This window comes from Zonotrichia leucophrys, chromosome 5 (assembly GCF_028769735.1).
Source record: "Zonotrichia leucophrys gambelii isolate GWCS_2022_RI chromosome 5, RI_Zleu_2.0, whole genome shotgun sequence".
Lineage (NCBI taxonomy): Eukaryota > Metazoa > Chordata > Aves > Passeriformes > Passerellidae > Zonotrichia > Zonotrichia leucophrys.
In genome coordinates this window covers 39992183-40004654 of record NC_088175.1, presented here as the reverse complement: position 1 = coordinate 40004654, position 12472 = coordinate 39992183, and the positions used below count along the sequence as shown (strand labels likewise).

At 42.2% G+C, this 12472-nt stretch overlaps 1 protein-coding gene across 4 annotated transcripts in view; it reads right to left on the bottom strand.

Moving 5' to 3' along the window:
• TSPAN4 (tetraspanin 4) overlaps window positions 1-12472 on the bottom strand; it is a 427493-nt gene that overhangs the window by 350664 nt on the left and 64357 nt on the right. For all 4 annotated transcript variants that reach the window (XM_064714684.1, XM_064714680.1, XM_064714679.1 and 1 more), the window contains exon 2: window positions 8638-8732. Coding sequence is in view for 3 of the 4 variants with exons in the window: in XM_064714680.1 (XP_064570750.1) it covers window positions 8638-8732 (95 nt within the window). In the remaining variant the exon portion in view is untranslated. The remainder of the gene's footprint in view (window positions 1-8637; window positions 8733-12472) is intronic.

The following is a 12472-nucleotide window of genomic DNA, read 5'->3' as shown; positions in this document are numbered from 1 at the left end:
TGGGCAAGGATGTTTCCCAAGCTTCACGCCCGGGAAACAATTACAGCTACTCTACACAGACTGAGTGCATTGTGTATGCACAAAGTACAGTTCTCACCTGAACTGTGTTCCCTCCACCTGGAAGGGCTGGGCACAGCCAGGATGAAGTCTCTGTGTAGGCAGGAGCATGCACTAACACAGTGATCAGTTATCCCACATGGGCTGAAGCCTTCTGATCAGGAACCATTTCATGTCCTGCAGTCACACAGTGCTTACACAGAAGGAGCTCCCACCCGGGGCTTGTGAACACTGCTGTGATACAAACAAAATCAGCCTTATTCAGACCTAATTCCAAAGCAGAGGCTGTTTGCCTGCCCACGTTCTAGTTTAATACAGAGGGCTTGACTAACCTCTCAATTCAAAGCAAACTAGACACTGACTTACTCCTCTGACAAAGGGAAAAACAAAATAAAAATAACCCAACCCCAAAACATAGCTATGGGGAAGCTGCTTCAGGACTCAAACCCAATCCTTTATTAAAACTGAGAGATTACTTTTCCCAATGAAGACAAACACTCCAGAATCATCTCCTCCATCACACGTGAGAAACTGTCCAACCTTAACCTCCATTTCAAATGCAAATTACTTGCCAGAATCCTAACCTGAATTCTTCCTAGCTTCCAAGAAGGAGAAAAAAAATAGACGTGAGAGATCTTCATCTTTCCCTTCCTAAATTTACATGCATTATGTAATTGCAGTTTTAAAGGACTACAGCAAGTGACTAAAAAAGTAATGCAGAATGAACTAACACTTGTGACAAAGCAGGAAAAGAATACTTCTTGAAACGGAAGAACATTTTCTCCCTCCAGAAAAACATGAAAAGACAAAGTAGAAGACATTATAATAGCATAAGTGAAAAATTATTCAATGACAATGGGATGTATGGCAAGTTATTTTAATTGCTGAGTTTATCACAGTCTTTAAATTATGTAAAGGATACCCAGAGAATAAGGATGGCAGTCATCTAAGAGAAGGTGTACCCAGTTAAAGACACCTTCTTAGAAGTTAAAGCTACTCTCTTAACATACATATCTGATAAATTATATACACATACTGGCAGAGTAATCTAGCAGGAGTGGCTCACAGGCATTTTCTAAAGGCAAAACCGTGTCACTGGGAAAGGATTTATTAATAATTATAAATTAAATAATGATTATCAAAGTTAAGTGCCTGAAAGTATTTTGCCAAAATCATTTAGCTCTGGACTAAAGCTCCAACAGACAAGGAAAGACCAATTAATTTTCTCATGGTAGAATTTCAGTTTGAATTCAGAATCTATTATATCCATTGGGGTTTTTTTAAAAGGCATGTGGTATACACTCAATTGATTTTAGGACAAATGTATTTGTATTACTGCACCTTTAATCAAGACTTTAGAGGAAGGCACTGTGAAGCAGAAGAAAACAGTCCTTATGCTGAGAGCAACACAATGGTTCCCCCATTAGAATATCACAGGAGCAAGATAAATGTTTGTAGCCTCTCCAATAAGCAAAATTACTGCACTCTGAATGTGAGAACAGTGATGTATGACAAACAAGGAGCTCAGCCTGCCAGAAACTTTGTGTTTGTTGTTCCAAAAAGGTTAGAAGCCGCTAATTTAGAGTATATTACAAGAGACCGTGTGGAACAAAAACCAGATATTGGGAGAGCACAAAGAATGAAAAAGAAAATCACAGAACCCCTGACCTGCATCCTAAGAAGGAATATTCCCAGCAGTGAGTGTTGTCTTGCTAGATCAGGTGGGTTTTGGGAGCAAAGCTAATCTCCACTAGCAGCCCTCTGTTACCATCCCTGTAAGCCCAGTGGCTAAGGTGTGAGAGAAAGACTCTTTGGAAGGGTTTAGGAAGTCCAAGGGCTCAGCAGGGCCAGGCTCAGTGTCACTGCCCCCAGTTTAAAGCAGACCCAGGGAGCAATTGTGCAGTTTGCTCACGGACAGGCAGCACAGCCAGGTAACACACTCTGACACTGTGCCCTGCTCACAACCACATCCTGCTTTGCTTTGCTGTCAGCAGAAGGAAAACAGCACTACACCAAGCAGTGGGAGATATCCCTCAAATCTTCATGATATACAAAGCCTGAAGGAATGCACATTACAGAAAGATTTAGTTTTCTGGCATGAAATCAAACGTATAAACCCAAGATTATTCACAAAGATCAAGACAACCTTCAAAGAAGCCAGAAATCCAGGGGGAAGCAAAGTATTTCCAAGCAGTTCCACTTTTCTCACATAAGCCAGGGAATCTCAGAGAGAGGGTCATAAATAATGGACTTTATTTTCATTCTTTGCATATACTCTTGCTGATGCAGTGCCTAGTGTCATCTGGAGATGCAAGCTGATAGAGAGTCATTTTTGGATACTCAAACACACCTTTAAAGGGACTTTTTCTTGGAATAAGAGTGTTTGATTTCTGAAATACAAACTACTGTAATTTACTAATTGCTTTACATAGCCTACGAGTATTAGAGCATTTCTAAGCAAAATCAGATTTGTGATAACAAAAGCCTCTGTAAACTAACAAGGAAAGGCATTTCAGGATGCAGTGACTGAAGGCAGTATATTCAAATTAAGGTACCTAGTTAAACATCAAAGTAACCAGCCATTGACAGAATTATCCTTATACAGAAAGAACAGAAAGAGTCACCATTACTTGAAGTCCTCAAAGCAAGACCAGGGGATTCTGTTCAAACACACACATATATATTTATATTATAATCAAGCCACAATTAATGGTTAGATGTTGAAATCAGCATTAATGCAAGCAGCTCCCAGACATTTACTGTGTTCTGCTGGTCACAGCAAAATTCAAAGACCATTTACTGAACTGAAATCAGGTGTATGGAAGTGCTGGTGAGACTAAGAGGCCTCTCTCAGGAAAGTTTGTCTTGAACTGACAAAACACAGCACAACAGAGGACAGGATCACTGCCTGCAAACACACTTGAGGAGAGGGAGCTGCAAGAAATGCAAAGAGACGTTTAAACCATAGGATTATCGTGGTGCAGAAATGAGATAAACCAATCACAAACTCCTCTTGGCTGGAGGTTAGAGAAATCAGAGTATGAAGTAGCTGTGATCTAGAGCAGCTCCCCTGTGGAGAAGTCAAAGAGGAGAAGAAAGCAGATAGAGAGAGAATCCAAGAGTCTACAGAGAGAACCCATGAGTCTACAGAAAGTGCTCCTGCTCCACATTGATCCCTCAAGAGCAGAAATTCCTCCCTGGACTCAGGCTTGGAAAATCAGGTTGTCTTTCTAGGTCTAAGCTTACACATAGAGTTCAATAACTCAGTAACATGCTATCACTGCATGAGAGGGGTTTGCATGTTTTGGAGCAGGTTTCCTGTGTATTTCTAAAACAGGAAAGTTTTTATTTTCTTTAGACACAAAGACCACTTCTGTTTTTCATCAGCTCTCCTACAGTGTGGGAGAACACACAGCAGGAGTAAAACACTGCAAAAAGAGATCACTTGGGATCTAATCTTGAGTAACATGTGCAGTCAGACAGGACAGCATGAGGAGCTCTACACCCCACCACCAGAGGTGAACTTCACAGATGTTTCACTGTCAAGATCGTTCAGCTCTTATCAACAGAGGGAGGGAGAACTAAAAGGTACTGAAGAATCAACATCAAAGTGCAAGAGATTCAGAGAGCAGCAACACTCTGCACTGGCTCCTGGGTTATCATTCAGTCTCAAAGTATGAAGTATTTATTCTTCCTTCTACAAACCTGATCCACAGGCCCTGGATTCAGCCATCCTTACTGCAGCACACTGAAGTCAGTAATCATGGAAGTTACAGCCAGAGTCACATCTACCTAGTAAGAAATTGCTGGAACTGCTCTTGCTCTCTCTGCTTCAGAAGCAGTTTACCACAAACCATCAAAACACAGACACCAGGAGTCAGGAGAGCTGCATTACCCTCCTGACAGTTCACCTCAAGCAAAAGTCATAAGCTTTCCATAACCACTTCATTGTCTCCAATGCCTTCACTCACCCCCTCTGTACACAAAGCTTCCCCTCTTTGGAAAGTGTAAAGAGACTCTTCTGTGCTCAGAACTGTAATGTAAAAACAAAATCGTGTGTTAATGATATTTAAACTGAATTAATGAAATGGTTTCAATTCCACCCTTCCTTCCTCCCAACTCCACCCTCTCCTTCGAGAGGGAAATTTGTTTTGGTTAATATGGAGGGGAAAAAAGCAAGTTAAAAATAGCCTACTTTTGCCTTAAAGCTATGAATAAACAGCCTGAAACAGGAATGCAGTTTATCTGCCCACCAAATTCCTACACTGTTTTCTTGCTCTGCTTTCCAAAACATTTTTTTAAGGATCAAACACAGAGACTTAGATCTGCAGAACCAGTGGTATTCCCGAACTGCCTGCTTCCATGCTAGTAAGATAACTGGTTTTGGAATGAGGAAGAATGGTTTGAAACTGAATTAACCAAAGATATAATCTAGGACTGTTAAGTGCTAGAATATTTGAGCAAATCTCCTGGCATCAGAGGAATCAATATGAAAAAAATTGAGAAAAATCCACCAAGAGAACAGAAAAGCCTTTCTCATTTCCCTTTAACTGTGCAACAGACAGACTGCATTATCTCCTAAAAATCTACCTTGCCAGTAAAAGCACTCACACTGTTATCCCTATCTTAGACCCAAGTCACATCTGTCCCTGACAACAACAGCTGTCAACACTGAAAGAGCAGGGTGATCAGCCAGCCTTTTCACCCTGGGCTGGAAGCCAAAGCAAGGGTGGCTTATGTATTTGCAGTGCAAAACCAAACAAACTCTTTATGCTGTTCTCCGTGCTATGCCATTAGCAAGCAAGCTGATCAGCTCCAGGGAGTATCCTTGCAATCTGAATATTTGAACCCAAACCTAATTTTCCCTTATTTCCCTTCCACTGTGTCACCAGTGAGCTCCAGGTAATGCCAAAGGAGCCACGTGTGCTTTCCCAGCAATGCAGACAGAAGCCTCTTGGCAGAGTCGCCTTTCACTCCCAGTTTCCCATAGCGTGAGGCATCAGAGCATGCTGCCCTGGAGTGCCACAGCCACTGCTATGATACCTGATAGGAGTTACATCTCAGGAAAGGAAACCACCTCCCTCCTCTTACAGCAGATGAGCCCTCTGGAAGGAGAAAGGAAATGTCTCACTTTCATCTCAGAGTTCAGAGGGAATGTTTTATAGCTGTCAATCCTATAAAGATCTTATTCATTCACAGACCACAGACAGCAAATATTCTGAGGTAGGCTGTACAGCCATGAAATAGCCAGGTTCTGAAAAGGACTTTGCCCAGTGACATTTGGAAAGCAAGGTGAAAGACTTTACTATGACCCTAAAGTGAATACTGAAAGCCAACATGCAACAGGCAGGCCAGAGGAGTTAAGCAGATGAGGCTACACAAGGCAAAGTTACATGAGGAACATGGAAGCACCTGCTAGTGAAATCCCAGGTGAGGGGTGTGATCTCAAGCTAACATCTGGTGTCCCAGGTCCAAGCAAGCACTTTCACTCAGAGAGGCAAGACATCCTCAGTGATCAGAGCGGGACAGTGCACGCTGGGATCTCACACATGCCCAGCAGCATCACAGCCATGATACACAACCCTGCACTCCCCATCCACAGTGCTCATCTTCTCACCCTGACTGCTAAAAACACTTCAGGGATACTATTTAGGCTGTGCAGAAATATTAGAGAAAGACATCCTGGTTACACACTATGTTACTTCTTCAATCACTCCACTGGAGCACTCTCTGGCTCTGTGTTTACCCTCAGTTCCCACCCAAAGTCAACAGTGTCCTTTAAAAGACAGGAAACTGGCACAGAGACTGAATCATATTACTGAATTCTCAGAGGGGATCTGTAAGCAGATCATGGAGCTGAAACTGGACTTGCAGAGCTCTAAGGCAGCTACCAGACCATTCTCTTTCCAACATCTGCCAGCATTCACTTGTGTAGCTTGTTCAGGAAGTCTGATGGCTCAACAAAGGAACAATGAAGTGAGAGCAAAAAGTCCAGACTTCTGTGGGTTAAGAAAGAAAATGCATCCACAGGGCTACCAGTATCCACTGTGCATCCAGCACTGCACCAGGGCTGACCTGCTCTGCACAGAGCCCTGCTCAAGCAGCTACAACTGCAGAGTTCTGCCTTCTCAAGGATGCAGTAGCCAAATGTTGTAGGACACAAATGTCTTTGACATCACTCATCTTCAACCTCATCCCTCTGCTGACAGCTAGTTTTAACTGGAGGTGGCTTCCCTGGTTTCAAGAGGGATTCAGCTTTCCCCAGGCACAGTAAAGAAGGAGAAGTAAATGGACACTGACTCAAGAGAAATAGAGAACAGGCGACACGTGTAGAAACAATCCTGGTTTTGATTAAAAGCAAAAAAAAACCACTTAAAGGAAACCAGCCGAGGGTGCTTCTTTGCACAAACACAAAGTCTCAGGCTCCTTTACAGCACTCAGCTCAGTGTATCTCGGACTGTGCAAACAGCCACTGCCATCAATGACATCCCTTTAGAGCAACTCTCCTAAGAAAACACCCACAATTGCTACAGATGATTTGTCAGGAATACAAACTGATATAAGCCAGAATGTCTTTGCCTCAGTCAGTAGATTCTGCCAGTTATCTATCCATGAACCAACAAACTGCTCCTTCGAGCAGTGCTCTCCTTCATCCAATACACCGGCACCAAGTATTTTGAACTTGGGTGCGGAGAAATGAGCAGAATTCAAAGAGTTAAGAAATCTTGGTTGCAATTATCAGGAAGAACAGTGGTAATGCAAGGTAAAAGCATGGCCCTGATCAATATTCCTAATACAGAAAGCATGCATTTCAGGGCATGTCTGCAGCACTGGAAGCAGTCTTCCAGCTGAGCAGTTGTTTTTTCCTTCAACTCAGCCTCACTTTTAACTACTCTTGATTAAAGCGATTACTTTCACTCAATATTCAATTTCTGACAGGTAATATTCTCTACATATGTTGCAGGCTGGCTCCATCCTTACAGGCAAAACACAAGAGCTCCCTAGAAGCAAATTTTCTTATTTTGTAAGTCATGTATAATTTACACATCTGCAATATTGACACAGGCTAGAAGTATACATCATGCCAAAATCATTTGCTAAAAGCTTTCCACAGATTTGAGGGTATTTTCCTCTTAAGGCATTGTTCCTCTTGTTACTGCTATTAGTTCTCAGGAGAATCCATTACCTGAGTACAATTAATTCCTGTACACTCAGCTTCACAACTCGAAATCTAGACCATGTCAACATTCAATGCCATTTAACTGTACAAGTGTCTGACAGCCCCTTAAGCACTCAGGGGTTTCTTGTTCATTTAGTCCTCAAGTTTTCATCAAAACAAACACTTCCACATGCACAGATGTGCTCCCACCGTTTTAGTCTTGCAGATGGATTCCACACAGGAATTCAGATGACAATTCAGCTCTTCCAACCTGGTAAACACTATCAGAACCCGCTGAAAACTGAAGATGGCCTTGCAAGGCACTGCTATCATTGTTATGAAAAATACTGAAATCACCTGAGTCTGTTTTACTGACTTATTGCAGAAGAGAATTATTGACAAAAGAATCACAGAAAACTTATAAGGTACATGGACATTCACAGACAGCTGGCAGGATTAGGGAAGCATTTTCTTCATTTCATTTAGGTGGAAACTGAAAGGGGGAATGAGGATTTTCAAGATTTTTCATTCGATTTTCAAATAGCACTGAATTAGGCAGCTCTCTTGCACTGCAGAGAAAATTCCATTATCTCATTTTAAGAGTATATCTAGGTACAAACTCAGGAGCACTCCAGCACTGAGTCACCCTCTATTTTCACCTGCCATGCCCATGACTAGATGTCACACAGGTATGATGTGTTTCTGGCACTCTGAACCAGTTTAATCTTCTTTGCTCAAGTAATACTTTTTTTTCCCCATTTTTTTATTTAAATAAGCTTTTCCTTCTGAAGCTATTTGTGGGAACAAAATATTTTGTCCAATTCTCATCTTGGCTATTGGATGAATAATCAGAACACTCACCCAAAGCACATAGTCTTTGATCACTTCCCTCACAGGGTATGTGTGGGGGCCTGAATATATGTTGTATTGTAAGATCTGTGTGTGTCAATGTGGTGGCCTGAATATATGTTGTATTGTGGGATCTGTGTGGGTCCGAGTTGCTCCAAACGAGCTGCAGCTGCAGGGTCCTTAGTTGGGCAGCAGCTGTAGCTCGTGAAGGTAACTGAAATAAATAGGGGTGGGTCGAGAGCCCAAGAGGAGCCCCTGAGAAGAGAGAAAGGACTGTGCTGCAGAGAATGGAGAACAGCCCCAGCAGAGAGGCAAGAACAACACTGCAGTGAAGATTACAACAGGTATGCAGCTGGCCAGAAGAATGTGCAACTATGAGCTTCAAGTATGAGGTTTGGGGGGATAAGAAGTGTATGCATTCTTTTGGCCTGGGATTCATAAATCAAAGCTTTTTGCAGTTTTGCAGTAGCAAGTGAACTGACACAGTATAAATAGAGAAGCACGTAATTATCACCGATTACAGCTAACAAATCCTCACTGGAAGAAACAGTGTGTGTGCACGAGAAACTCACAGTAACTGGGGATTCTGCAGATGACACAGAAGATGCAATTGGAAGGAGCTCTTGATCTCCCACAGCAGTAACAGCTGTCCCCTTCAGTGATGCCACTGCAAGACACAAAACAACAGATTCATGAATAAAACAGGCAGGTGGTCATCAGGAGTCACTTCAGGAACAAATTTTTCAATCCAATATTACTGTTATCTCCTTCACCTCACCTCCCTACTTGCCCACACACTCGCCAACCTCAGCGACAATTGTTACTAAAATGAAACTTGGGTCACCAAATAAACATGAAGTTACTGGAGAAAATCTCTTCTTACACATTTTCAATACAGAATTAAAAAAAAAAAATAGAAAGAGCTGATTTTATCATTGACTCCACTTACAAAATAGTAAGATTTGAGAGTGAACATGCAATGGCAAGAGAATAAGGCACATTGGGCATGCAGAGAAAAGTCCAGGTAAAGAGTGTCTACAGCACAGCAGGCTGTGACTTACAGCCCACCAGCAGCACAAGAAACAAGCTTTGTGGGTCCCAAGGAATAATGCACAGAAAGTATTCAGAAGAGAGTGTGGGTTTCTGTTTCCTATACAGGGAAAAGGTCATGGCAAGGAAAAGTGAAATTGGTAAATATTTGTAAACCTTCAAGTTTCTGAGACTGACAAATGCCAAGGAAACAAGCTTAGTTTTGTGGAAGCAGTTTATAAATACCCACAAAAAAAAGCATCTTCTGCTGGGAGTGGTAAAACTTCACCAAATGATTCTGCATAAGGAAAAGTGAGTATATAGCTATATTCAAATGCATAGAAACATTTAAATGCATAATCAGCCAATGCATAACAGGTTAGCTCTACCTACAAAAGCAGCAGTAAGGTCAGAGCCATAGCCAAAATCTTTTGAGAAGAATAATCCCTTCTTTTGCCATGGCAGCTTTATAGTTCATAATGAATTACACCACAGCTTTTTGCCACAAGATTTTTGGTAGTGTATATATTTCCTCAGCTTTAAGTTTGGAACTGCAAAGAGATTCTATACTAAAGCTCAGTGAAATTAATCTCTGTAAATTACATAGGGTTAAAAAGCAACCTCTAAAAAAGAACTGTTCCATCCTTGGTGACCACACACAGCTGAGACTGTGCTTTATCTACCCACCTGAAAGACATTAGGTCTGTAGATCAATTGTGCCTGGCTTGCCATAGTTTAACTCCTACCTTTTTTGCTGTTGTTTGTCTGGGTTTTTTAATCTTGTTATTTCAGGTGTTTAACGACACTAATTTCCAGATGGTCTGGAAATCTAACACACCAGCAAGCAGGCTACATCCCTATTACAAGCAAGAGTGTCACTGTCTGATATTTTACTGTTAAATAAATCAAGCTGGCCCAGAAGAGATATCAGCAATGCATTCACTAAACATTTGTGAATGCATTTTATTTTGATTTTTCTAAAACAAATAACTATGGAAGTTTCAAGTGTTTCTTGAGAAGAATAAGCAGCCTGATGAATTTTCAATTTTTTTTTCCTTAGACTTGACAAATACCAGGAGCAACATCACCTTTTAAGGCAAAAGGCATCTGAAAGCAAAATCCTGCTTTTAAGCCAGAGTGACTCATAACAGCAAGAATTCTTCCTATAAAAACAAACTCAATCATGAAGTAAGAACAAGCTAGAATCTCTAGTAATAACAATTCAAACAAATCCTTTTTTCTCCATTACTTTTGTGGACTGATATTGGCTGGTTCAGGCAGGTGCTCTTGGCAGCTGAAAAAAGAAAACAAGTTAGACAGACCACTGACCTGACCCAGCCTTTATCATTCATTTGCATCCCTAGAGAGTGCAGTAAACACAAGCACAGATGCACAGGAACCCACTGCACGCCTTATCTTTTCTAGAGGAATGCAGGAGGATGTTTGCAGCCACACTGCAGTCACACGTGCTTTCAACAGAGCTCAGGAGCAGCTCAAGAGATAAGGCAGAGAAGATGCAGGAGCATGCACACAACACTGCCTGCAGCAAGCCTGGTTAGCTGTGCACAGCCTGATGCTTAATATTTTAGCTCTCAGATTTTCCAGATTCTGTACTGTATTACTGTATAACTCTGAACTCTATATGAAGTGTTAGCAAGTTCTCCTCACAGTTTAGTCAGACAATCCTTTTGCAGCCCGAGAGCCAAGGACACCATTGCTGCTTCAGGCCCCAAAAGCATAAACAACAGCAAACTGAGGAAAGCAATCTGGGAGGATGGGACTTCATGACCTGAAGGTGTAATGGGACAATTAACCCCAATATGTAAATGGAAAAACTTACAAAAGTGTGAAAACTCATGACCCATTGTTCATCTTGGGTGTAGCCACAGCTGGGCTCTTGTAGTGCCCAAGGTGTATCCTTTGAAGGCCTTTTAATAAATATCTACTTTATTCCTTTAACACTGTCTAGGCTCCCCTCTCAGTAGCCTCTCAAGGCATCAAGCCCAGTACCACCCTATCTCTATCGTGCCATTAAACAAAGCTAATAGAGCCAAGTGAGGCAGGGCAGATCAGACTGCAGCCCTGCCTCCTGAGGCAGAGGTGCTCACTGCTGGCAGAAGAGGCAGCACTGTACTCATGAGAGGACATGACCTCCTTGGGCTGCATCCAGACCTACTCCTGAAGTCCAGAAGACATCCACCAGCAGAGAGTTCCAGGGCTCCACTTCCCTCTCCACACATGACCTGCTGTATAACCTCAGGCAAAACATTTTTGTCTGCTTGTGTCCCACCTTTATTCTCAGGCTGGGTTTTTTTGTCTCTTCTTTTACAAGATATCCATATCTAGTTATCATGTGCTGCTGAGCACAATGGGCCTCTAAGCTTTAAGCTTAGTAACAGAAACCTCATCTGCAGTGGAACTCCAATTAGAGCTACAAGGCCCCCCTCAAATCCAGCTACTCCAGACATCCTGCTTCAGACACATTTTCAGTCTTTCTGTCCTGGCTTGTGTCAAATGCTTCCAGGCTCTTTGGGATGTCCCACACCACCTGGAGTCCATCAAAAACACACCTTAACAACTCCCAACCATTTAAGAGGTTGTTTTTTTTTTTTCCAGGCTAACTTCACAAGTTCTTAGTGGGGGAAGCTACAGCTTAACAAAAGCAGACAAATTGAGTCCTAATGTCAAATTCAAACTGTCTGATCAAAAATCTGTCATAGACAGCTCAGCTTTCCAGGATCCTGGACACTCTGAGTTAGATGAAAGTCTGGCTCTCCAATTTTCTTGCTTTGAAATACCTATACTCTTCCACTCCTCCCTTGGCACTCCTGTCAAATATAGAGATCAAGGTGACTTCCTGCTGTAACACAGGACAGTTTTTCCTTAGCACCTGTATTTATCCAGACAGTGGTCAAGGAACCTGGTTTCTAGATGCAGGACACCTCTCATTGCTCCAGTACTTTCTAGAGCTTGCTGCTATTTCAGAGCATCACACAATGATTTGGTTGGAATGGACATTAACAATCATCTTGTCCAATTCCCCTGCCATGGACAGATTCACCTTCCATTAGACCAGCCTGCCCAAAGCCCCATCCATCCTGGCCTTGAACACTTCCAGGGATGAGGCAGCCATAAGTCCTCTACAACCTGTTCCACTGTCTAATCATCATGATGCTTCCAAATACCCAATTGAAATCTACTCTCTTCCCCTTTAAAACCACTGCACCTCATTCTATCACTACACTCCCTGTTCATCTTTCCTGTGACCCACTAAGTACCAGAAAGCTGCTATAAAATCTTCCAGGCTGAACAACCTCAACACCCCCAGCCTGTCCTCAAAGGAGAGATGCTCTGGTCATTTTTGTGGCCTTCCTCTGG